The following is a 25,410-nucleotide window of genomic DNA, read 5'->3' as shown; positions in this document are numbered from 1 at the left end:
GCTACCTCCGTGATCTTCCCCGGCCTTCTTATCACCAATAACTGCATCTTCTCCGTGACCTCAACCTCAAGCATCTCACTTTCCCAGCACACTTAACTGTCTTTCCCACACACCTGAGAGCAAGAAAGCCAATTCCAATAATTTTCAACCCCATTAAGATATATAACTCACTGGGCGCCTGGGTGGCTCAGTGGGTTAAGCCGCTGCCTTTGGCTCAGGTCATGATCTCAGGGTCCTGGGATCGAGTCCCGCATCGGGCTCTGTGCTCAGCAGGGAGCCTGCTTCCTCCTCTCTCTCTGCCTGCCTCTCTGCCTACTTGTGATCTCTCTCTGTCGAATAAATAAATTAAAACAAAATCTTTAAAAAAAAAAAAAGATATATAACTCACTGATTTTTGCCTTGCTGTCCTCTCTACAGTCCCCTCATTCCTTATTTCCCTCCTTCCCAGCTTAAGTTTATGATTTCTCATTATCATCACTCCCTTTCCTGGCCCCGTCATTGTACTCACTTAGAGAACCTTGGCCTGGGTACCGCCACCACTCTGCCTCTCTATGCCTCCACCCATGTTGCCAAACACTACCTGTGAACAACATAAGTCTGGCAATTTCACTTCAAATGCCAGTGGACGCTTTCTGCTGTGCAGCAGTCACACTATTCTTTCTCTGGCCCATTCATCTCCCACACTTGTGGATGACTAGTTCACTCCCTCTTTTTGGGTCCTCAATACTTCCCTTCCTGTCCTCACTCTCAACAGATGATTTCTCTCCCACTGAGGAAATGGAAACCATCAGCAGAGAACTTCTACCACCACATCTCCTACCAAACGGCATCTGTATTCACATACTTACTTTTCTTCCTGTTGTACAAAAGACCTGTCTGTGCTCCAATCTAAGCATCCTCACACCCCAGCTGACGGTTAGGTTCAGTCCCCTCCTGTCTGCTCAAGGACAATGCAGCGATTCTCCTGCTTTCTCTCCTGCATCAATTTCTCCCTCTTCTAGGTAATTCCATTAGCACACAAACATGAAATAATTTCTCCCATCTTAGAGCAAGAACAAAAAATTGTACCACCTAGGCTCTTCTGCCAGCTGTTTCTCAATTTCTCTTTTTTCCCAAAGATTTTATTTATTTGTCAAAGAGAGAGTGAGCAAGCACATACAAGCAGGGAGAGTGGAAGAGACAGAGGGAGAAGCAGGGAGCCTGATGTGAGACTCCACCCCAGGACCCTGCAAGCATGGTGCTTAACCAACTGAGCCACCCAGGCGTCCCAATTTCTCAATTTCTCTTAACAGTAAAACAACTTTAAAAAAATTGCCGGGGCGCCTGGGTGGCTCAGTGGTTAAGCCGCTGCCTTCGGCTCAGGTCATGATCTCAGGGTCCTGGGATCGAGTCCCGCATCGGGCTCTCTGCTCAGCAGGGAGCCTGTTTCCTCCTCTCTCTCTCTCTGCCTGCCTCTCTGCCTACTTGTGATTTCTCTCTGTCAAATAAATAAATAAAATCTTTAAAAAAAAAATTGCCTTATTTTCTGTCTCAAATTCTTCTCCTTTCTGTCTTGAATCTGTTGGTTTGCAAGCACCTTGGGAGCTTCCCAGGGGTGATCTGAAACAGAGGGTAGGGAGAGACCAAAGAAAGAAGCAGGCCACTTCCAGACTGGTAGTTTGATAAGGAAGGGAATTTACACAAGGCTTGTTTTGGGCAGCCACCAAGACAACTAGATATCTATCCTCACCTGCCAAATATTAGAACTACACAGAGGCCTTAACTGGGCTAGTCACATATACTGTCTGGACAGTCTTAGCACCACATCACTGTCTCAGGGATGTGTCTTTGGAAAGTCTCTAGGAATATGAAAGGCAAATGGAACCCACATTCCAAGAACAGAGGAGGGGGTAAGGAACCTCTAAATGCCCAGGTCCAGTTCATGGGTCAACGGACAGTCATGTCCACTTGATAACCTCCTTCAACAGAATCCGTCCATGAGGCTAAATTCAATGGTCAGTTCTTCATTGTCTGCAGCACTTGGCAGCCAATCACCTCCTCCTCCCTGAAACACATTCTTCACCTGCCGACCAGAAGACTACTAGCAGTTCTCTGCCTAACTCATGCTATCCTCTCAAGTCTCTTACTGGTTCCTGTTTATCTCATCTGAACTTTGGTGTGGTCAATCCTTGAAACTCATAATGGGCTCCATTTCTACTCATTCCCTAGGTGACCTTATCTCATTCAAAGGCTTTAAATACTTTGGCGGGCCGGTGACACCCTAATCCAGCCCTTCAGTTTGTGGCAATCTCCTGATTCCACATTTATATATTCAATAGCCTAGCAGACATTTCCGGCTGGACATCCATCAAGCATCTTAAACTCAACCTGCCCATAAATGAATTTCCTATCTACTCCCTAAAAACCAGGTCTTACAGTGTACTCCATCTTAGTAAGTGGTTATTCCACAGTTCCAGGGGCCCAGGTCGAAAAATTAAAGATTTTGTTTATCTGTTTGATAGAGAGAAAGAGATCATAAGCAGGGGGAGCAGGAGAGTGAGAAGCAGGCTCCCTGCTGAGGAGGGAGTCAATGTGGGGCTTGATCACGACCTACACTGGAGGCAGACATGTAACTGACTGAGCCATGCAGGTGCCCCCAAGATCTACCACTTTTTACCACTTTGCCCTCACAGCTCTGGTCCAAAGTCATCATTACCTCCTGCCCAATTTATTGCAACAGTTTTCTAACTGTTTCCCTGCTTCTACCCCTCACCATTCTCAACCTAGTAGTCACTGTGATCCATTTAAAAGTCAGACCAAAATCTTCCCATTCTACCAAGAATAAAAGCCCAAGTCCTCACCCCATGAGGACCTACTCGGTCTGGCTCACTCCCTGTCTGACCTCATTTCCTACTACTGGCACCCCGCACGCACTCTGCTCTAGTTTCAGTGTTTCTCAAACGCCCAAATATACCCCTGCCTCGGGGGGCTTTGTACTGCTATCATTCGTGCTTCAACTCCTCTTCCCTCAGGCGACCACTGGCTCAATGCCTCTCTTTCCTCCAACACCTGCTCAGAAATTACCTCAGTGATGTCTTCCCTGACCACCATTATTTAAAAGTCACCACAGCTCCACCACAGCATCCCTTTCCTATTCTATTTTTCTGCCCAAAGCATTTGTCATGATCTAAAACTGCAATATAAGCTCCATGAGGACAGAGGCTTTTTCCATGTTGTTACTCCTCCTATTCCAGAACACTGTCTGGCATGGACAATGAAAAAATGATCACTGAATAAATAAACAATGTCTCCTGGACTTGGGAGACTGCCGTAGCATGCAGGGAAAGATTACCAGACAAGGAATCAGGAGATTTGGATGTGAATCTGATTACAGTAGTCCCCCGCTTAGCCACATTTTCGCTTTCCACAGTTTCAGTCACCCCTGGTCCACCGTGGTCCAGAAGCAGATGTCATCAGAAGGTCTGTACTAGTCTAACCTACTAGGTCCCAAATCCTACATCACTCACCTCACTTTACCTAAGCACACAGGCATTTTATCATCTCACAGCATCACAAGAAGGTAGATATAGTACAGTAAGACATTTTGAAAGAGGCCACATTCACATAACTTTTATTAGAGCATTGTGTTATAACAGTTTTAGTTACTATTAGGTATTGTGGGTAATCTCCTACTATGCCTAACGTATTAATTAAACTTTATCCCAGGAATGTACATGTAGGAAAAACAGTACATATAGGGTTTGGTACTATCTGTGGTTTCGGGCCTCCACTGGGAGTCTCAGAAAACATGCCCCAGGGATAAGAAGGGGGACTACTATTGTACACTAGGAAATGAAAGCAATTCCCAGGTTTGTAGTGCACAGTAATACAGCTACTTAAATCAGTTAACCTCTAAGGTCCTCTGTTTGCTCATCTATAAAACAGAAATGAAAACCTTCCCAATCACCATGTGGAGGAAAATGTTAGGCAAATGGAAAATAGTGTCGAGCTCCAGTAACTGATCACACGCTAACCTACTGAGAAATCAATGTTAACACTGCTAGACAAAAGTTTATTCTTGGGCACCTGGGTGGCTCAGTGGGTTAAGCCTCTGCCTTTGGCTCAGGTCATGATCTCAGGGTTCTGGGATCGAGCCCCGCATCAGGCTCTCTGCTCAGCAGGGAGCCTGCTTCCTCTCTCTCTCTCTCTGCCTGCCTCTCTGCCTACTTTTGACTTCTCTCTGTCAAATAAATAAATAAAATCTTAAAAAAAAAAAAGTTTATTCTCTTTGTAAACTAGAAGTACAACCTTAACTATAAACAAAGACTTTAAACTGCCCTTCTCCCTCTCTCCAATTTGTAATGTGCCTACATTATTAATTATACACATTAGTATCCTAATACTAGTGTCAAACTTCTGGGCATCACGGCTAAAATAATTTTTGCTTTCTATCCATTTCACCTAGGGCCAGGCACTGAAGGACCAGACTTCAGAAGTATGGCTGCAAGACCCAGGGGGGAGCTGGGGCCTGAGATGCCCTCGGCTGTCCAGGGAGAGAGGGTGTCTGGGGCTTTTGTCTGGCATTGGGGAGGACATACCTTATCCATTCCCTTCTGAATAGGGGAGATGAAACTTTGTGTGTTGAGATCTTTGGTACTTTTATTTGGTCCCGGAACTGTCCTCCTCACCTGTCTTCCTGCAGCCCATAACCAAACAAAGCTGAGAGAGGCTCTCATAGAGACAGAAATACAAGCCAGGTTCCTTAGTCAATTAAATAAAATGTCAATAAAATGTCAAGACAGTCTGAAGGGTGTCTAGAAAATACAGACCTCGCCAAAGCACAGCTGGAAAAACTGGTACTTGAAAGAGGAAAGAGGCATCTACTCTAAATTCTACTTTTGTTTCAAGTTACATAACAAGAAAAATAAATACTTCATTTAAGTTAGTTTAGTTCTTCACAGAAATCCCTTAATCGTGATTCAGAATGATGGCATTAGCGTGTATTAAGGGAATATAAAAACCAAGGTGTGTTTCTCAGTCCTCTAGAAAACTTCTTGTTACATTAACCCCTGCACTTTTTATAATATTCTAACAAACTCATTGAATTTATTGCCAAGGCGGAGAAAGTCACCTCCTGACTACAGGGTCTGATTATGCTCATTGATATGCTTCAGGTGATGTGAACTATATAGCTCATCCTTTTCTCCTTTGGTCTCAAGTTAAATTAATTCTCAATTTTAATAATCCCATGCTTGATTTTTTATAAGTAAAAATTCCTCCCACCCCCGATTTCTGTAGACCTTCTAATTGCACTCATTTTTACTGTACCCACACTGCCCTCCTGTGCCAAGCACCAGCTCTGGAATTAAAGAGCCTAAATAACTGTGTCAACATCATCCTCAACCTCCTCACCATGGTTTTGAAAACAGCAACCAACATTTGCTCAGTATGTTGGTTATGTGCCATATCCAAGCCCATTCAGATTTTAGAGCCCCTGGCTCTCTTTTTTTAATGAATAGGAGATCAATTATAAATAAAAACCTCCTGAGTTACATCCTTATTCCACTTCTCTCCAACTAGATTGCCAGCCCCTTGAAGGCAAGGAGCCCCCACAATTCATGCTTCTTTATACATTCTGCCATATTTAGCATATTACCTTGTGCATCATACAGATCTAATAAATATTTGCTGCTTTAGGAAGGCCAAGGACAAATTACAACAGGTAAACCGCCACAAAAAGGGGAAAGAGACAAAGCAGAAAATACTGGTCAGCTATCTGACTGGCTTATTTCCTTTTCTTTATTTTCTCTTGTCAGTTCTGTAACGGGTCAGGAGGCCAAGGACTTAGGGCACAGCCCTTTGGGATCCAAGCTCAGGGATCCGCCCCAGGTTGGTTCACCTTTGGCCAGAGGGTAATTACAGCAGAGCAAGTAGGGCAAGTCCCTGAGATGTGGCAGGCTGGACAGAAGGAGGACTGCGAGCCTGGCCTTGCTCCACACCGGGATCACTGCACTTACTGAGCCCAGCTCCCTCTGGTGCCCACCCCAACTTGCCCCTCTTCCTATTGGCAGAACCCCAGACATCCTGCTCTCCTGCACAGCAGGGGGCGCCTCAGGCCCCAGCTCCTCCCCCTGGGTCCTGAAACTCTACTTTCATCCAAGTCTGGTCCTGTCAGTGCCTGAGTGTTGTGAAAACCAAAGGAGAGGAGGAGGTGAAGCAGGAGAAGCTGGTCTTGACCCCCTTCTCTGGCGGCTCCCCAGCTGGCCTCTCCCTGGGAGCCCGAGTCCGGAAAGAAGGAAGTGCTGATTCTGAGGGGAAAAAAGACATGGGCCCAGCTGGTTGTGTCTTCCTGCTGCCCCTTCTGCTGGGGATCCCAGGTGTGTTCCTGGGGTGATGAGAGTCCTAGGCAGGGGTAGGGGCTCAGCCCAGGACAGCTGCTCAGGGCATGGGCTGTGGACCTCCTATGGCAACAAGAATTCATCATGGGTGTCTCCCACATACCCCCTTTTCTCTCCCTAGGCGCCAGTGAGGAGGAACCAGAGAATCTCCTGAAGTCAAGTAAGAGGCCCCAGCCAGTGCAGCAGGACTGGGTGGACCAAGTGACAGGCATTTGTGCCAAGCTGAAGAGAGGACACCGGTTTGGGAAAGGAGTGCAGAGGGGTGGGGGCAGAAGAGCAGGTCTCTGGGCAGATCTCCCATGCCTTTCTCCTCTTTGTTGGCAGTCTGTGGGCGCCCTGCTGTCTCATCTGGCATTGCCTCAGGCAGGGAGGCCAACGTGGGCCAGTGGCCCTGGCAGGTCAGCGTCCGCCAGGGCCTGCTTCACATCTGTGCAGCCACCCTCATCTCAAAGCAGTGGGTGCTGACCGTGGCAAGCTGCTTCCGGTGAGTGCGGGCCTTGCTTCAGAGAGACCTGTCAGGGGACTCGGGTGACTGGAGGTCCTGGGCTAGGAGTTTACCTTGCACTGCCCGATATGGTACCCTGTGCCTTAGAAGAGGGTCCAAATGTTTCCTGCCCTAGGTCTCTAGTCAATACAACTACTCTTAAGATTTCAGGCATCTTCATATTTGACAATCACTTTGACTGAAATGAATGCCTAATAACAGTTATCCCCTGTGCCCCCAACTCAGCAGCTACCCAAGGAGATACTCCCTGAGGGGGGAATCCTCCCTGTCCAGCATGCCACGTGTTCACACCACTCTGCACGCACAATCTTGAGCCCTCTTCACTCACCCCAGGTGACCTCATTCTCTCCTATGGTTTAAAATATCATATATTGGCTGGCAACACCCACATGGACATCAATAGCCCCAAGCTCTAGCTCTGCCCCAATTCCATCTGGAAGTCTCACTGGTACCTCAAAGGTCACACGAGCAGGACAGAGCTCCAATTTCACCACCACCATCATCCCCAAACCAACTTCTATCTTCCCTGTCTCATTCAACAACATAACCTGTTGCTCAAGCCATACTCAGAAATATGAACTCACTCTCCCCCACCCTCCATATGCCAATTCTGTCAGTTTTATTTCCAAAATACACTTTGACTCCAGTATAGCTGGCCCCAGACCACTGCAGTAGTGTAACAGGTTTTGCTATTTGATTCATATACATAACAAAGTGATTTTTCAAAAAGTCAGAGGTAAGATCCCGTCACTCCCTCCTTCAAATCCTTCAGTGGATGCCTAGGCAAGAGAATAAAAGCCAGCTGCCTCACTGTGGCCAATAAGCTGTGGATCACCAGATGGCTGCTCATTTTCCCAACCTCATCTCATTCTACTCCAGGTTCACCTCGATTCCTAGAAACTGCCAAGTTCTTTCTCACCCTCCAGGTCTTTGCACAGTCTGCATTATATTCCCTCTGTCTCACATGCTTCTCCTGATAGCTCTCCTCAAGGCTGAAACTCGTGTCTTTTGGGACCCTGTTGAGAACTTATCTCTTTAGTGAGACCTTTCCTGATTGCCCAATCCAAAGACTCTTCCCCTGTCCTTTATTCTCTAACTTAAAATCCCATTTTCTTCATAGTATTCATCACACTTTAAAAGGCTGTACTTGTTAGCCTGTTGCTTGGCCATCTTCTTTCCCTCCCTTCCTCACTCCCCTCTCTCACATACACTCGCAGTGCACAGACACGCACGCATGCACACAATCCACCAGTCCTGTGAGGGCCAGATCATGTCTAAGTCTCATTCATATCCTCAGGAAATGCTCAATACTTAGTGAAGGAACAAAAGCTTACGAAGAATCAGAGGAAAAATGCAACCTCCAGAACTGGGGTTTTCAGGGACACCCCATGACAGAGTCACAAGAAACTCATGGTCCCCCCACTCTGCTTCTCTTTTCAGGTCTAAGGACACCAGAAAATACCATGTGTTGGTAGGGTCACTTCAGGTCTCTGATCGCCCAAGCTCCAAAACAACGACAATCCCTGTGTCCAGGATTATCCCCTACCCTCACCTCCAGGGAAACACAACTAGTGCCATCGCTGTGGCAAAACTGGCCTATCCAGTTTCTTTTACCCCTGTTGTCCTGCCCATCTGCCTCCCATCATCTGCAGTACAGCTCAAGAACTCAACCTCCTGCTGGGTGACTGGATGGGGCTATTCTGGAATGCACCAACATGAGGGTAAGTGGATTTTCTGAGCTCTCTTTCCTCAGCTGACATTCTCTAACCCCTGCTCCCTATCCCAGCCCTAGCTCCACATATACTGCACTCTCCAAGGCAATTAATCTGTCACGCCACAGACTTCAAATTCTCCTTGACCCTGTTCCCTCCCCTTTGCTTTCATACTTCTGCTGCAATCTCTCTTGCTTATTCGTGTCTGCCTCTGCTCTTGTTTAGCAGTAGTGCTAAGACCTTCAAAGTGATAAAGACAAGACAATGAGTTTCCGGAGAGGGTAGCTCTCAGTCTGAGATGTAATAGAGCTTTCCCTCTGCACCTGGGTGGTATATGTGGTTAGGTGGAGAGGGGAAGCGGGCATGAAGATGTATTAAAAAAAGTAAGGCTCCTCAGCAAGTCTCAAGTCAGGAGAGGAGAGTAGAACTTCATGACTGAATCAACGGTCTTCATTCTTCAGAGTCTGCTAGATCTACTACCTCTTCGTATTCTATGGAATATAACAATATATTCCAAGGCCAAATGAGGTCATTCTGTGTTATTGTTTTGGGTTTTCCTGAGTCACAAGATTTTCTGTTATTTGTGGCATCTGAGTGGGAGCAAATGCCTTCTGCCCTGTTCAGACCCAGGGAACTCAGCCCTTCAGCTATTTCCCGAACTGGAAAGCAGAATGCCATCTGATATGGAGGCAGAATATTTAAAAGCAGAGCTGAAATCCCTGAAAAACAGAGGCATGAACTCTCTATCCCTAGCTGAAAGTTGCTTCCTGCATTTTTAAGACAGCTCTGATTGTTTTTGTTCTCACAGATATGAAGCCGGCTTATATACTGAAGGAGCTGGAAGTGCCCCTTATGGATCTCCAGACATGCAGTGACTACTATCAGAAAGCAAACCTGCGTGGAATCAAGCCCATCATCAGTGAAGCCATGATCTGCTCCAAGCTCCCAGTGGGGCAGACGGATCAGTGTATAGTAAGAATCCATCCTGTAGGCACCTTCTAGAACCCTCCCCTTCCCCATATCTCTTATCTTCCATGTCTCTTATCTTCAGAAATCTCTGGGAGAATCCAGCAGTGCCTGGAGAGGCCCTAACTCCACAGTTCTTGACTAACCAACCGGGAGAGTTATGTCTACCCTGTGCAAGGCTTAGTCATCTTTCTTCTCCCCCCAGGGCAGTAGAGGTGATCCCCTGACGTGTAGAGTGGAGGATTTCTGGGTCCTGGCAGGAGTGGTCAGCTGGGAGTCAAACTGCATCCAAAACAATGATCCTGGAATATATACAAACATCAGTTTCTATAAATCTTGGATTGAGAAGTCAGTCATTTCACATACTGACTTTTCTGCTGTCGTCAGTCTGTACTTCTCTGGGCTCCTCCCTGTAATGCTTCTACCTCTCATTTTCCTGGGGCTACCTTAAGTGGCTGAGGTTAGTACAACCACAGTAAGTGACAATTAAGAATGAGGAAAAAAGGCGGGAAATTCTAATAAGTTGATGGCTTTTGTTTGTTTTTTAAATAGGCTCCATGCCCAGTGTGGAGCCCAATGACCGAGCAAGACCTGAGGGGAGATCACATCGAATTCCTAACGACTGAGCCACCTAGGTGCTCCTAGAAGTTGATAGTTTTGATGAGAGATTTTGAGGAGTCACCAAGACAGATGCAGTTCTGCTATTTCTGCTAGTCACCATAAGCCTAACGTGTCTGTTGCCTTTTATCCCCAAGTCAACCTGGAAAACAAGATCCCCAGTGTTAATAAAGTTTGGTTGATTCCAACTGTTATTTCTTATATTCATTCTTTTGATGAAACTGGAGACAGTGCCTGGGGAAATCCCAAAGCACAGAACTTTAGGGCTGAAAAAGATCTGGAGATCACCTGGCCCAACCAATCCCATACTCTACAGAGAAAGAAACTGGAGTCCAGAGAAATTAGTAGGTTTTCCCTTGCTGAATTCCAGATGAAAATCATCCAATATGGGGGGCACCTGGGTGGTTCAGTGGGTAACCCCCCTGCCTTCAGCTTGGGTTGTGATCCCGGGGTCCTGGGATCGAGTCCCATATCGGGCTCTCTGCTCAGCAGGGAGCCTGCTTCCCTCTCTCTCTCTGCCTGCCTCCCTCTTTCTCTCTCTCTGCCTGCCTCTCCATCTACTTGTGATCTGTCAAATAAATAAATAAAATCTTTAAAAAAAAAAAAAAAAGAAAAGAAAAGAAAATCATCCAATATGGGCCTAGACTGGGTTCTGAAGAATGAGCAAGGAGTCAAAAGATGAGGTTTCAGTGGAAGCACAGCAGGAAAGAAGAGCCGAGGGCAGTGTGTTAGTTATTCCTGTGCAACAAATCACCCCAAAACTTAGCTGAGAAAACTCCCAACACTGATTCTCTCACAGCGTCTGGGGTCCATAACTAGGGAGGGCTTAGCCAGGTAGTTCCCACTCAGGGTTTTTTCAAGGGGCTGCTGCTGTATCAGCCACAGTCATCTCAAAGTTCAACTAGAAAAGGAGTGCTGTCAAGCTCATTCATAGGTCTGCACCAGCTCCAGAGGATCTGCTTCTAAGGTCACTCACACATCTCCGTAGGGCTGTCTCATGGCAACTACCTTTCCCTAGAGTAAATGAACCAAGATAAAGTAAAAGAGAGCATTCAAGATGGAAGCCACGGTCTTTTCATAACCTAATCTCATAACTGACATCTCATTACTTCTACTGTATTCTAGTCTTCATTTATTTATTTATTTATTTATTCTTTCTCCATACCCAGCATGGAGGCCAAAGCAGGGCTTGAACTCATGACCCGGAGATCAAGACCTGAGCTGAGATCAAGGGTCAGATGCTCAACCAACCAAGCCACCCAGGCACTCCTGCTGTATTCTAGTCTTTAAAACAGTGAATCAACGAGGTTTGAGTTTCAGGAGGCAAGGATGGCTGGGGCCACGGATTTTAAAGGGTGCCTTCCATAGAGTCAGGGAAGGGTGTGGCCTAAGGAGCTAGAAAGCTAAAACTCACCAGCATTTAGTAGTTGAGGATTAAATGGAGGGAGGAGGAGTTTAAATAGAGATATTCAGAGAAGAATGCCCTCTGAGCCTTCCCCCCACCCACTGAAAGCACTTCATGGTTGTACTCTCAGGTGTCCTGGGGTTAAGGGAAGGTGTTTATTAAAGACATCTCCAACTCACAATTTCCTGACTGAAGAGTGGTCTAAGAACATGTCTTCATGTAAGAAATCTATGGGTGCTTTACCTGTGTCCTTTTCCTCGGCAGGTATACAAAGAGTGGTTAAGAACATGGGATCTGAGGGGAGCGTGAGTGGTTTAATTTGTTAAGCCCCTGCCTTCCGCTCATGATTTCAGTATCCTGGGACTGAGACACAAATTGGGCTCCCTTCTCAGATCAGTGGGGAGCCTGCTTCTCCCTCTACCTGCTGCTCACCCTGCTTGTGCTCTCTCTGTTGCAATAAATAAAATCTTAAAAAAAAAAAAAAAGAACGAACAAACGTGGGATCAGACACTGGCCAATGCTGACTTAATTTATGGATTTCATAACAAGCTAATTAAAATAATAACAGGATTCTCTGTATTACTAGGCAAATGATAGTTAAAATATAATTGGTAGATGTTTGGCAAGACAGTGGAATGCACAACAAAAAGTGGACATACATCCCTTGCTCAAATTTCATTAAATACCAATAAAATCATTGCTTTAAATGGAAAATTTTCATTAATAACTGTGAAGATAATTACTTAAAGATACGTAAATTAAATCTGGGCCATTAAAAAGCTTTCCATACATATGAAAATGATAACTTTGAAAAAAATTAATTCTCTAAATGAAAAAATGATACAAAGTACCACCAGGATTCAAAGAATGATAACAATTTATTCTCAAAGGGACACTATTCATGTTAATAACTTTCCTCAGGATTATTTTTCAGACAACACCACTACGGAATGGCAAGCAGGGACACATTAACATAACTAACAAAACGGACAAAAGATAAACTCACTAAACATGTGAGATTCTAAGTATAAAAGATAACGTTGTGAGAAAAGACAATGGATCTAGATACTAGAGCCAAGAAATCCAACAAGGAGAGCAAAGGTTTCAGGATCAGGAAATAAATTGTTGAAAGGCACCTTCCAAGTTCCCTGACAGAACTCTCAAGTCAAGGCCTAGGTCTGCTTATATTGAACAGATCCAGGGGCGCCTGGGTGGCTCAGTGGGTTAAAGCCTCTGCCTTCGACTCAGGTCATGATCTCAGCGTCCTGGGATCGAGCCCCGCATCGGGCGTCCTGGGATCGAGCCCCGCATCGGGCTCTCTGCTCAGCGGGAAGCCTGATTCCTCCTCTCTCTCTGCCTGCCTCTCTGCCTGCTTGTGATCTCTCTCTGTCAAACAGATCCAGTAGCTGATCCTTACCCTTCTTCACACAGCAGCACTGGAAGATCAACTAAGTTGAGTAACTGCTGGGAACGTAAAATGCACCTATTTCCACTACAAGGCACCATCCCCCTTTCCCACCAGGACGCTCCAAAAAAATGGACACTTAGCAGAAAAACTGACACATAATGCACGAGATGGAATGAGGTAAGTATCTGTAAAAAGAACCTCCCAAAATTTCAGGAAATACATGCCTCTGTGTTTTAATAAGCTGAACTTGGAGATCTGGGTATAAGGTCAAAGCAAGGTAAGAGGCGTGAAATCGTTAAGTGAGAAGCTTAAATCTAATCAACAGCACAAGGCCCTGACCATAATCCGAAGGGAAAGGTCAGCATGGAATCCAAGGCAGCGAAAGCCGGATAACTATATGAGTTCATCAGACCCTAGGCCATTAAGGGGAAAAAGACTCTGAGTTTGACGAATATAAACATCACATTTATTTAGAAAAATATGTTCTGTTGTGGAGAAGCACTCTTTCACCTAGTTTTCATAAAGAAGGGATATTTCATCCTCATAAGTGAAATGCTCATGAGATGAGATTAACCAATTCCATTTATTCAGATCTAAGTCTCTTCAAACCACCACCCACTTACTAATTTGTCCCTACTCATATCAACAAGATGTGCCCTGGTTAGGAAAAAGGAAAATTCCAAATAACAGAAAGGAATAGCCCTCAATGCAAATAAACATTCTGGCTCATACACAGGTCTCTTAAAATTTAGTGAGTCCGTCTCTTGAACTTGATGTATTCTAGGTGATCTGACAAACCTTGAATTTCTGAAGCTAAAAAACTAAGGCCCCAAATTGAGAGGACTTGTGCAAAGTCACATTGCCTGTGAAATACCTGCCTAAGGGGGACTCTCTGGGTGACATGGCATCTTTACCTCATCTCTGTAGCAGGAATTTATATTTACTTTATGCCTCCTCCATATTAGCTAGTACACTGATCACTTTATTTATTTCTCTTTTAAAGATTTATTTATTTTAGGGCACCTGGGTGGCTCAGTCGGTTAAGCATCTGCCTTCAGCTCAGGTCATGATCCTCATGTCCTGTAGCCTCGCACTGGGCTCCCTGTTCAGTGGGGAGCCTGCTTCTCCCTCTCCCTCTGCCTGTCACTCTCCCTGCTGTGTGCTCTGTCTCTCTGTCAAATGAATAAATAAAACCTTAAAAAAAAAAAAAAGGATTTCTTTATTTTAGAGAAAGAGTGTAAGTACATGCATGAGAGTGGGGTAAAGGGGAGAGGCAGAGGAAGAGGGAGAAAGAATCCCAAGCAGACTCTGTGCTGAGCATGAAGCCCAATGCAGGGCTCAACCTCATCACCCTGAAATCACAACCTGAACCAAAACCAAGACTCAAATGCTTAACTGACTGTGCCACCCAGGTATCCTGTTATCACTTTATATATTATCTTACTTAGTTCCTAACAATTCAAGAAGGGATTACTAATTCTGCTTTCACCAATCAAAACACACACACACACACACACACTAAACACAACTGAGGCTCAGAGGGGTTAAGTAACTTGCCAAAGATCACATAGCTAACATTTGACCGTCTGACTCAAAAGATCTGGCCCTTTTCACTATACCAGATTACCTCCACTCACTGTTAGAAGGCTCTACTAAAGGTTCGTCTTTATACTATGCCAACATAACACTGCCCTTTTTCCTGGTTATCTGCACTTACTATACTCCTAGCTCCATTTGTAATTATTTAGGTATATACAACTTTACTTTTCCTGAATAGATAAGAACATCCTTGAGAAAATACCCAGTTATCCTATTCATGTTCTTGACCTTCTAGCAGCATCTAATATAGAGACTTGCAAACAGAAAGCATCAAATCTTATTTTCTGAAAAACAAAATGAGAGCTATAGACGATAGAAAACCAGTTGTCAAAACCATTGCAAGAATTCCTTTAGCATGAGAACAAGTAAACAAATAGAAAAAGGGAAATATTTTTTCTCTTAGTGATCAAAAGAACAAGACCAACAGCTCTTGCAAAGAGGGACTGACTGATGCACAGGCCGCAGGGCCCTGGCCAAGTAGGATGGCGCTCAGAACAGGATCAGTCCCGTGAAGAAGGTGACTACGGAAGAGGGAAACTATACAGAGTACTGGCCAAGAAGGCAAAACGCTGGGAAGAGGAAAAGGGTGTCTCTAAAAAGTTGTCCAGGGCTTAGCCCTGAAATAATGGATGCCAAGTTTATGGACTAATGCTAGAACACACTGGTTAGTGGAACTAAAGGTGGACTAAAAATGTCTTGTACAAGTTCAAGAACTGAGAACAGACTGGATCTTTTAACAGGCCTAGGGTCTATTGTGGCGGTGACAGAAAAGGCAAAATGCCAGAGTAATCAATGATTCTTTAAAAGATAGTTTTGTAAGGGGATTTATTCATTTTCCAATAAAATACATCAATCTCATGGGTTGAATTATAAAAGAGACAACGGAATCCATTTGCTCTTCCTGGAAATACAGACAAAAAGCTACAAAAACTTGCAAATCTATTGCTGTCCCTGTTTTATTCTCAGATGCTCAAGAGAAGACTGCATCCCTGAAATGGCATCCCCACTTTCCACAGTGGTTTCCAACTGAGGGTGATTCAGCCCCCCAGGGGACATCTGGCAATACTCACGACAGGAGGTGGTAGTACTCCTGACAGCCAGTAAAATAAAGGCCAGAGATGCTTCTTAACATCCTACAATACCCAGGACAGCACCCCACAATAAACAATCATCCAGCCCCAAATGCCAATAGAGCCAATGCTGAGACATTCTTATCCACAGGTACCATCAACATTAATCTAAGCCATCACAGAGATGAGTTGTTTGTCCAGAATTAAGTTAGCACTTAAAAGGGAGATATTAGTTTAATAACAACAATAAAAACTGCAACTACTATTTATTATTGCATCCTTAAATAGGCCAAACCCAAGCTAAGTACTTTCTTTTTTTTTTTTTTAAATAAAAGACTATTTATTTGAGAGAGAAAGAAAGAGAGCGAGCTCTCAATCACACAAGCAGGGGGAGAAGACAGAGGGAGAGGGACAAGCAGACTCCCCACTGAGCAGAGAGCCCACTGTGGGGTTCGATCCCAGGACCCTGGGGATCAGGACCCAGACCAAAGACAGCCACTTAGCCGACTAAGCCACCCAGGCACCCCCTAAGAACTCTGACTTTATCTCATTTTATTTTTACAAAAATCTTGTGGGGTATTATTATTTTTATTTTGCAAAGATGTAAAAGTTCTAAGTTGGCCACAGCTACGTGCAAGTGATAAAGCTCCTATTACTACCATCACACTGCTGCCCCTTTTCCAAACCAGCAGTTAGCGTGCAGAGCACAGGTACTTAAAGAGCATTCTAATGTTACTAGGGTAATGATCTGGGAATACAGAATCTAAGACCTGGAAACAGAGCAGAATGAGAAAGGAAGAAAGCTCCCAGAGCCATCTCAGGAAGTCTCTGGAGTGCCACTGGCATCTAGTTTCTAGAGGCTTCCAAGTCCCTGGCACTTCCTTACCTGAGAAGAAAGGGAGCAGTAAAATGGCACACCAACATGTCCGCTGACTGCTACACCAAAAATAAGAAAATAATTGTAGAGGGACAGCTGGGGCATAGACAAAGGTAAATAAATAAACAGATAAATTAGCCATGTATAATTCAGTGTTACATCTGTAAAGAACCTGAGATCAACTGATTGCAATGCCTTCACAGAATAGGAAAACACAGGCCTTAGGAACAAAGTGACTTGCTTAAGATCTTAAAGCCGTCCCCATGAAAACCAAAGAATAGTCATTGTGGGTTGAGAACCAGAGTGCATCTGTCCAGTATAATCTTAAAAAAAAAAAAAAAAAAAAATCAGGGGCACCTGAGTGTATCAGTCATTAAGCGTCTGCCTTTGGCTCAGGTCATGGTCCCAAGATCCTGGGATAGAGCCCCACATCAGGCTCCCTGACTGGCGGAGAGGGGGGTGTAGAAGAGGGTAACCTGCTTCTCCCTCTCTCACTCCCCCTGCTTGTATTCCCTCTCTTGCTGTTCTCTCCCTCTCTCTGTCAAATAAATAAATAAATACATAAATATCTTTTTAAAAATAGTAATAATAAAAAGTGAAAATAAAAATTAGCTTAGATTTAAAAAGGACTCATAAGTTCTAACTCTTTAAAAAGGAACATTTTCTGGAGAGTATCCAAGACAGCAGCACTGAAAAATCCTAAACTCCCCTCCTCCCATGGACACAACAAATCTAAAGCTACAACATACAAATCACTTCCCTCTACAGAAGACCTGAAAACTAGATGAACTGTTCTCCCCAAAAATGGATAAAAGGAGCAATCAAGATATGCAGGAGAGATAGAGATATGGTCTCATAAACAACCCCACCCCTGGCATGGTGACAGACAACAGGGAGGGATCTCGCCAAACAGGCACTCCTCTCAGGGCAAGGGAGAGGTTGGTGCCCCATACCTGGCAATCTACCCCTGCTATCCACAGGAAGACAAAAGCCTCCAAAACATCTGCCTTGGAAAACCAGTGAGGGTATGGCTGGGGTTCCCAAAGTGTTAGAGGAAACTTAGATTCCCCTCTCAGAGGGCTCACATGTAATCTTGAGGGCCCTGAGACACAAATCTGAAAAGTGCCTATGCTATATGTGACAGAGATTCATTTGCTAATCTCGGGGCATTGGCTGGAGGAGTGGGAGACAGCAGAGATGCTCACCAGAGCACTACTGGCCACTACTGCTAGCACAGGCAGGTGAGAATGAATGCAGTATCCTCCTGCTGCTTTGCTGGCACAGGTCAGGGCAAGAAGTCACAGCACTTGCTAAGGCTGGCAAATGAGGGCAGGAGAAATGTTCCGTTGGCTCCCTGGCTGGGGCAGGCAAGATCACAGAGCTCTCCCACTCTCTAAGACTGTGAGTGTGGGCAAACGCAACACTCTCCTGCCCCCTGATTGGGGCTGGTGACTGTGAACAGTCGTGGCATTCTCCTGCTGCCGGCCCAAAGCCAAAGGGGGCAAACTGAAAAGGCACTTTCAGTGAATCACTGAAGCCCACAGATGCAAAATGCCATTAAGGCATTTTTCCCACTGCCTTTCTGAAGCCAGTGACCGTGCCCTGCCCCTACACTCTCCAACTGACTCAATAAAGCCAGCAGATACATGCAATTCACACAAGAGACACCCTTGATTGGCCCTGGTGACCAAGAGGACTGGTGTTCTAAAGCTCCATAGAACTGTATAACAACTGGAAAGGCGGTTCTGGGCAGGCTCCGACCCCCAGGGCACTACACAGACAGCACACTGAAACACAACTCCAGTCTCTCCGTGAATAAAACCCATTCACTTAGCCTGAAGCTTCAGCCTGCAGGGTAGGCAGGTTTCCCGAAGGAGTGGTCCCAGGGAACACAAGCAGGGAGACATCATCCTTGTACACCCTGTTAGCTTCACTAGAGTCAAGGAGACTTCCCAGAAAGGAGCCTATATACTCATCTGAAGCCCCAATTTTTGCAACTGTCACCCAGGGGACCCCCCCCCACACCAATCTACTAATCTAAAGATCAGCTAGGATTACAGCTGAGGTCCCACAGGACTATACATATTTGCATACTTGAAGCAGCTGCTTGAGAGTCTAGATTCCAATCAGCAGGTGCTTTGATTACAAACAGGTCTTGGCACACTCTCTACAATGGAAGAACATCAAAAACAATTCAGGTAGCTTAGGCAATCATAAAGGCTCAGAGACAACCGATAGCTAAAGCAAGATTGAATGAAAAGGATACTTACATAAGGCCATTCCTTCGAGACTGAGAGAGGTAGATGTTTGCCTACTATACAGAAACAAACACAGAGAGTCAAATAAAGTGAGGAAACAGAAATATGTTCCAAATGAGAGAATAAGACAATATTTCAGAAAAAGGCCTTGCTGATACTGAGTAAGTAAACTATCTGATAAAATAATTTAATGTAATGGTCATAAAGATGCTTGCCTAACTCAAGAGAATGGGTGAACACAGTGAGAATTTTAACAAGATTGGTTCAGTTCATGATATCAGGGTCTTGGGATCAAGTCCCACATCAGGCTCTGCACTCAGTACAAAGTCTGTTTGGGATTCTCTCTCTTCCTCTCCCTCTGGCCCTCCCCCTGCTTAAACTCTCTCTCTCTCTCAAAATCCACATTATAGGAGTCCCAAAAGGAAAACAGGGAGATAAAGGGACAGAAAACTTATTTGAAGAAAATAATGGCTAAAAACGTCCCTAAAGAAAACAAAAAACAGGCAATGCAGGTCCAGGAAGCCCAGAGTTACAAATAAGATGAAACCAAAGAAAACCAAACCAAAATACATTATAATTAAAATGTCAGAAGTTAAAGGTAAAGAGAGAATATTAAAAGCAGAAAAACAAACTGTTACATATAGGGAAATTCCATAAGCCTATCAGCAGATTTCTCAGCAAAAACTTTGCAAGTCAAAAGAGGGTAGCATGACATATTCAAAGTGCTGAAAGGAAAAAATTTCCACGAATACCTTGAGAATACTCTACCAGGCAAGATTATCTCTCAGATTTGGAGATAAAGAATCTTCCAGATAAGCAAAAGCCAAAGGCTAGTAAACTACCCTTAGAAGAAATAGTAAAAGGCTTAAACTAAACAGATATAGCACTAATTAATAACAAGAAACATACAAAAATTAAAAAAAATTACTGAAAAGGTAAATACGTAGTAAAGGTAGTGGATTATTCACTTACAAAGCTACTAATAAGGTTGAAAGGCAGAAATTGTAAAATTAACAAAAACTACAATAATTAAGGAATACATAAAATAAAAAGATGTAAAAAGAGACATCAAAAACAAAATGCAGGGGTCCTGGGTGGCTCAGTGGGTTAAGCCTCTGCCTTTGGCTCAGGTCATGGTCTCAGGGTCCTGGGATCAAGCCTTGAATCTGGCTCTCTGCTCAGCAGGGAGCCTGCTTCCCCCCCAGAACCCCCGACTCTCCACCTACTTGTGATCTCTGTCAAATAAATAAATAAAATCTTAAAAACAAAATAAACAAACAAAAAGCAAAATCTAGGGGGGATGGGGAGTTTAAAAATGTAGTTTTAGAATGTGTCCAAATTTAAGTTATTACCAATTTAAAATAGATTTTTACACACAAATGATTATATATGTGAACCTAACCACCAAGCAGAAACTTAGAGTAGATGCACAGAAGAAAATTAGAAAGGAATCATATAAATATAACACTAAAGAGAGTTGTCAAGCCAGAGGGAAGACAGAAAGAAAAGAATAAAGAAACAGAGAAACTATAAAAACATCTAGAAAACAGTTAACAAAATGGCAATAAGTATATACTTATTGTAATGTAATGTAATGTAAATGTGAGTGGACTAAAATCTTCAATCAAAAGACAGAGAATGGCTGAGTGCACTAAAAAAAAAATAAAACAAGATGCATTCATATACTACCTACAAGTGACTCACTTCAAAAGTTAGGACACACACAGACTAAAAGTAAAGGTATGAAAAAAGATATTCAATGGATATGGAAACCAAGAGAAAACGGATGTAGCTATACTCATTTCAGACAAAAAAGACTTTGAAACAAATACTATAACAGGAGAAAGAGGAGCACTACATAATGATACCCAGCTAGAAGATATAACATTTATAAATATATATGCAAATAAAACAAGAGCACCAAAAACATAAAGCAAATTATTAACAGACTCTCTCCCCACTTCATTTAACATTGTACTGGAAGTCCTAGCCACAGCAATCCGACAAGAAAAAGAAATAAAAGGCATCCAAATTAGTAAAGAAGTAAAACTGCCACTATTTGCAGATGATGTGATCCTATCTATAGAAAACCCTAAAGACTCCACTAAAAACCTGCTAGAACTAATAAATGAATGCAATAAAATTAAGAGTACAAAATTAATATATAAAAATTTGTTTCTTATAACTAATAGCAAACTATCACAAACAATTCAAGAAAACAATCCCATTTACAATACCATCAGAAAGTATAAAATAAATTTAACTGACGTAGGTGAAAGCCTATAACCTGAAAACTGTAAGACAGATTAAAGAAACTGAAGACACAAAGAAATGAAAAGATATTCTGTGCTCATGAATTGAAAGAATTAATGTTACTAAAATGTTCGTACTACCCGAACGAATCTACAGATTCAATGCAATCCCTAACCAAATCCCAACGGCATTCCTTGAAAAAATAGTGTAATTCTAAAATAGGTATGGAATCACAAAAGATCCCCCAAATAACCAAAACAATCTTGAGAAAAAAGAACAAAACCAGAGGTATCACACTTTCTGATTTCACACCATACCACAAAGCTAAGGTAATCAAAACAGCATGGTATTGGTATAAAACAGACACATAGATCAATGGAACAGAACAGAGAGTCCAGAAATAAACCCACGTATGTATAGTCACTTACAATAAAGGAGGCCCAAATAGACAATGAGAAAAGAACAATTTCTTCAATACATGGTGCTGGGAAAACTGGACAACTACAAGCAAAAGAATGAAACTGAACCATTATCTTATACCATATCTAAAAATTAACACAAAATGGTTTAGAGACTTGAGTAAGACCCCAAACCATAAAACTCCTAGAAGAAAACATGGACAGTAAGCTCCTTGACATCAGTTTTAGCAATATATTTTTGGACCTCAATTCAAAGGCAAGGGAAACAAAAACAAAACAAATAGGACTACATTTAAAAAAAAAAATGCTTGTCCACAATAAGGGAAACCATCAAAAAGACAAAAAAAGCAACCTACTGAAAGGGAAAAGATACTTGCAAATCACATATCTGATAAGGGGTCAATATCCAAAATATATAAAGAACTCCAACAACAACAACAAAAACCTAACAATCCAATTTAAAAATTGGCAGAGAACCTGAACAGACATTTTTCCAAAGAAAACATGCAGCTAGCCAATGGGCACATAAAAACATGCTCAACATCATTCATGATCAGGGAAATGCAAATGACAACCACAGTGAACTACCACCTCATATCTATCAGAATGACTAATATCAAAAAGAGAAAAAAATAACAACTGCTGGTGAGGATATGAAAAGGGAACTCTTGTGGACTGTTGGTAAGAATGTAAACTGGTGCAGCCACTATGGAAAACAGTATGGAGGTTCCTCAAAAAAATTAAAAATAAGAGCTACCGTATGATCCAGCAATTCTGCTACTGGGTATTTTGAAGAAAACAAAAACACTAACTCGAAAAGACATATGTACTTCTATGTTCACTGCAGCATTATTTACAGCAGCCAAAATATGGAAATAATCTAAGTGTTCATTGATGGATAAATGGATAAAGAAGATGTGATTATCTGTCTGTCTGTATCTATCTATCTAATGGAATACTATGCAGCCATAAAAAGAGTGAAATTTTATCCATGACAACTTGGATAAACTCTGAAGGCATTATGCTAATTGTAAGTCAAAGACAAATACCACAAGACTTCACTCATATGTGGAAAATAAAAGATAAACATACAAACAAAACAGAACTAAATTCAGACTCAAAGATATAAAACAAATTGGTGGTAGCCAGAGAGGAGGAGGATTTGGGTAGGTAGGGGGCAAAACGAGCGAAAAACAAGATGTACAAACTTCCAGCTATGAAAAAGTCATGGGGATATAACATAAAGCACAGGAAATGCAGTTGATAATATTGTGTTAACTTTGTAAGGTGACAGATAATAATCAGACTTACTGTGGTGACCATTCTGCATGATGTAAAAATGTCACATCACTCTGTTGTACACCTGAAACTAATATAACAGCGTATGTCAATTATGCCTGAATTTTAAAAAATAACAACAAAGAGAAGAAATGAAAAAGAGGACATTTTCTTCAATAACTCGATGCCATTATCACACCTATCAAGACTAAGAATAATTCCTTGATACTATCTAATACCCAGTTCATTATCAAATATCCTTGACTGTATCAAAATGTCTTTTTAAAGTTGGTTTGTTACACACCTGGGTGGCTCATTTGATTAAGCGTCTGCTTTCAGCTCAGGTCATGATCCCAGGGTCATGGGATCAAGTCCTGCATCGGGATCTCTGCCCAACAAGAAGTCTGTTTCTCTCTCTACCTTCCACTTCTCCTTGCTTGAGCTCTCTCTGACAAGTAAATAAAGTTGATTTGTTACAAACCAAACAAGGGCCACACATACTTATGTCTCTTAAGTTTCTTTTCATCCAAAGGAACTTCCATCCCTTTTTACTCTCATACCATTTGCTTATTATAAAGAAATCATCAGTTTGTTGTTTTATATAATGTCCTGCATTCTGTATTTGATTATTAAACTTACTCTTGGGACGCCTGGGTGGCTCAGTTGGTTGAGCAGCTGCCTTCGGCTCAGGTCATGATCCCAGCGTCCTGGAATCCAGTCCCACATCGGGCTCCTTGCTCCGCAGGGAGCCTGTTTCTCCCTCTGCCTCTGCCTTCCATTCTGTCTGCCTGTGCTCGCTCTCACTCTCTCTCTCTCTGACCAATAAATAAATAAAATCTTAAAAAAAATAAATAAAATAAAATAAAATAAAATAAACTTACTCTTTATCCTCTCTGTGTGCTATGAGTAGAAGCAGCTTTAGAGACTCGGGTTTCACCTTTTTTTATCTGAATACGTCACTGAATATTGCTTCATACTTTGTCGTATCAGGAGACACACATCTGCCTTTTTTCTATTTTTCATGATGCTCAGATTGATCAGAGGATTCAAATGGTAGCAGACTGAGGACTCTATCAAGTTCTCATCTGAAACTATCCACTTCTGATAATCATCCCCCGAATCAAGGATCTTATGATGGGCAGTGATTTTCAAATTCCATCAGTCCAAGCACATTTATTAACTGAAATTCTTCCCTCTCATCAACTAAGCCCCCTGGTTGTTTTTTTTGTTGTTGTTGGTTTTTGTTTTTTGTTTGTTTGTTTGTTTTTTACTCTGAACCACCATTTGGACAGCAAAAGCAAGATAACTACTTAATACTTTCCTTTCACTTCCAGTTTTCAGAGGAAGGAGCTGGTGTCTTAGCTACTTCCAGTAAAGCTTATTTCTAACTAAACTGGAACCAAAATAAACTATGTATTTTTTGTAAGACATTTAAACAAAAGGGAAAAGAAGAGATGCGTAAGCAATCTACTAATTCTAAAGAGTTAACCAGCGACTTCAGATTTATCCGGGGATATAAAAGTCCAAAGATCTAGGACAGCTAGATCTAAGTCTCCCAGAGGAAAAAAAAGGGTCTGGTCAAATTCTTGTTCCTTTGATAAATCAACAGAAAGACCTGTCCAGAGCTTTGGTGTCTTTGCCAAAGGACTACCTTTATTCCAAACATGACTTGAAGGCAAATCTCATCCCGAGATCTTCTTAAAAAGCTACACTTACATGAGTTGACTAAATAGTACCATTTCCTGTGGATACCATACATAAACTGGAATACCCTGAGATACAGTGAATCTGGCTTGTGTCCCACTACAACAGTCCCTTCTGCTAAGCTGGCCACATTTCTGCATCCTCATCTTCCCTGCTACATGCAAAAGGGCACTCACACCGAACACAAGAAGTTCATAGCCAAGGAACTATGCCCTGACAAGATAAGACCATCTGTTCAAATTCTTGGGAATTTGAAATGAAAATAAGGAAAAACTTGGGCAGAGTATAGTGGAGAGAAAGAAAAGTCATGGACTATGGTTGAGCCATACAACTGGCAGAGGACCCGAATGAAGATCCTGAACTCTCATGATGAGCTTCTGAGTTATCGTGAATCTCGAGCTACCTTCCTACTCTGGTCTCCATCCAGATCTGTCCTATGATAGCTCCAGATGTCTTTGTTACTCTGATCTCCCTATTGTTCCATAGATAGCTGTATTTTTTTGCTAGAGATGCCTTAACAAAGTACCACAAACTGGGTGGCTTAAGAAACAAAAGTTTTTTTCTCACGGTTCTAAAGATGAGTCTGAGATCAAGGTGTCAGCAGGGCTCTATCCTCCTAAAAGACATTCCTTGGCTTGCACATAGCCATATTTCCCCTTCGTACATGTCTGCGTTCAAATTTCCTCTTTGTGTAAGGACGCCAGTTATATTGGGTTAAGGCCTACACCTAATGACCTCATTTACCTGAATTACTTCTTTAAAGACACTGTCTTCAATGGTCACATTCTAGGTACCCCACATTCTGTGGTTAGGACTTCTGTGCATGAATTCTGGGGGATGCACATTTCAGCCCATAACAGTATCTTTAAAGCGATCCCCTCTTTACTTATGCTAGTCTGAGTCTTGTTGGTTGCAACTGAATAAACCTTACCAAAATCGCTACCTTTTTTGGTCTTCTATT

At 42.8% G+C, this 25,410-nt stretch overlaps 2 protein-coding genes across 12 annotated transcripts in view; one reads left to right on the top strand and one right to left on the bottom strand.

Moving 5' to 3' along the window:
- SH3D19 (SH3 domain containing 19) overlaps positions 1-25,410 on the bottom strand; it is a 180,117-nt gene that overhangs the window by 114,858 nt on the left and 39,849 nt on the right. The window contains exon 1 of one of the 10 annotated variants that reach the window (XM_082728117.1): positions 22,779-22,801. The exons of 8 other annotated variants lie outside the window; for them this stretch is intronic. In XM_082728117.1, coding sequence (XP_082584243.1) covers positions 22,779-22,797 — 19 coding nt within the window. In that variant the 5' untranslated portion in view covers positions 22,798-22,801. Of the gene's footprint in view, positions 1-9,728; positions 9,748-22,778; positions 22,802-25,410 lie in introns of those variants that run through there. One more of the 10 variants, XM_082728105.1, reaches the window with a different exon arrangement.
- Positions 5,859-10,366, top strand: LOC309863360 (serine protease 48-like). Of its 2 annotated transcripts, XM_082728138.1 has the most exons (7): positions 5,859-6,356; positions 6,499-6,537; positions 6,702-6,861; positions 8,323-8,603; positions 9,403-9,566; positions 9,766-10,020; positions 10,113-10,198. In XM_082728138.1, the coding sequence occupies exons 1-6, from the start codon at positions 6,305-6,307 to the stop codon at positions 10,009-10,011; spliced, it is 942 nt and encodes a 313-aa protein (XP_082584264.1). In that variant the 5' UTR covers positions 5,859-6,304; the 3' UTR covers positions 10,012-10,020; positions 10,113-10,198. The 2 variants fall into 2 exon arrangements, with proteins under 2 accessions (XP_082584264.1, XP_082584265.1); XM_082728139.1 differs by lacking the exon at positions 9,766-10,020 and having other exon boundaries at positions 10,113-10,366.

The sequence above is a fragment of the Mustela nivalis genome, assembly GCF_964662115.1.
Source record: "Mustela nivalis genome assembly, chromosome: 4".
Lineage (NCBI taxonomy): Eukaryota > Metazoa > Chordata > Mammalia > Carnivora > Mustelidae > Mustela > Mustela nivalis.
This window is presented reverse-complemented; position numbering and strand designations above follow the sequence as displayed.

Excerpts from the sequence above, each read along its gene's own strand:
- LOC309863360 (XM_082728138.1), top strand. The coding sequence starts at position 6,305 with ATGGGCCCAGCTGGTTGTGTCTTCCTGCTGCCCCTTCTGCTGGGGATC. Across the intron at positions 6,357-6,498 it reads CCTTCTGCTGGGGATCCCAG|GCGCCAGTGAGGAGGAACCA; the intron begins GTGTGTTCCTGG and ends TTCTCTCCCTAG. Across the intron at positions 9,567-9,765 it reads GGCAGACGGATCAGTGTATA|GGCAGTAGAGGTGATCCCCT; the intron begins GTAAGAATCCAT and ends TTCTCCCCCCAG.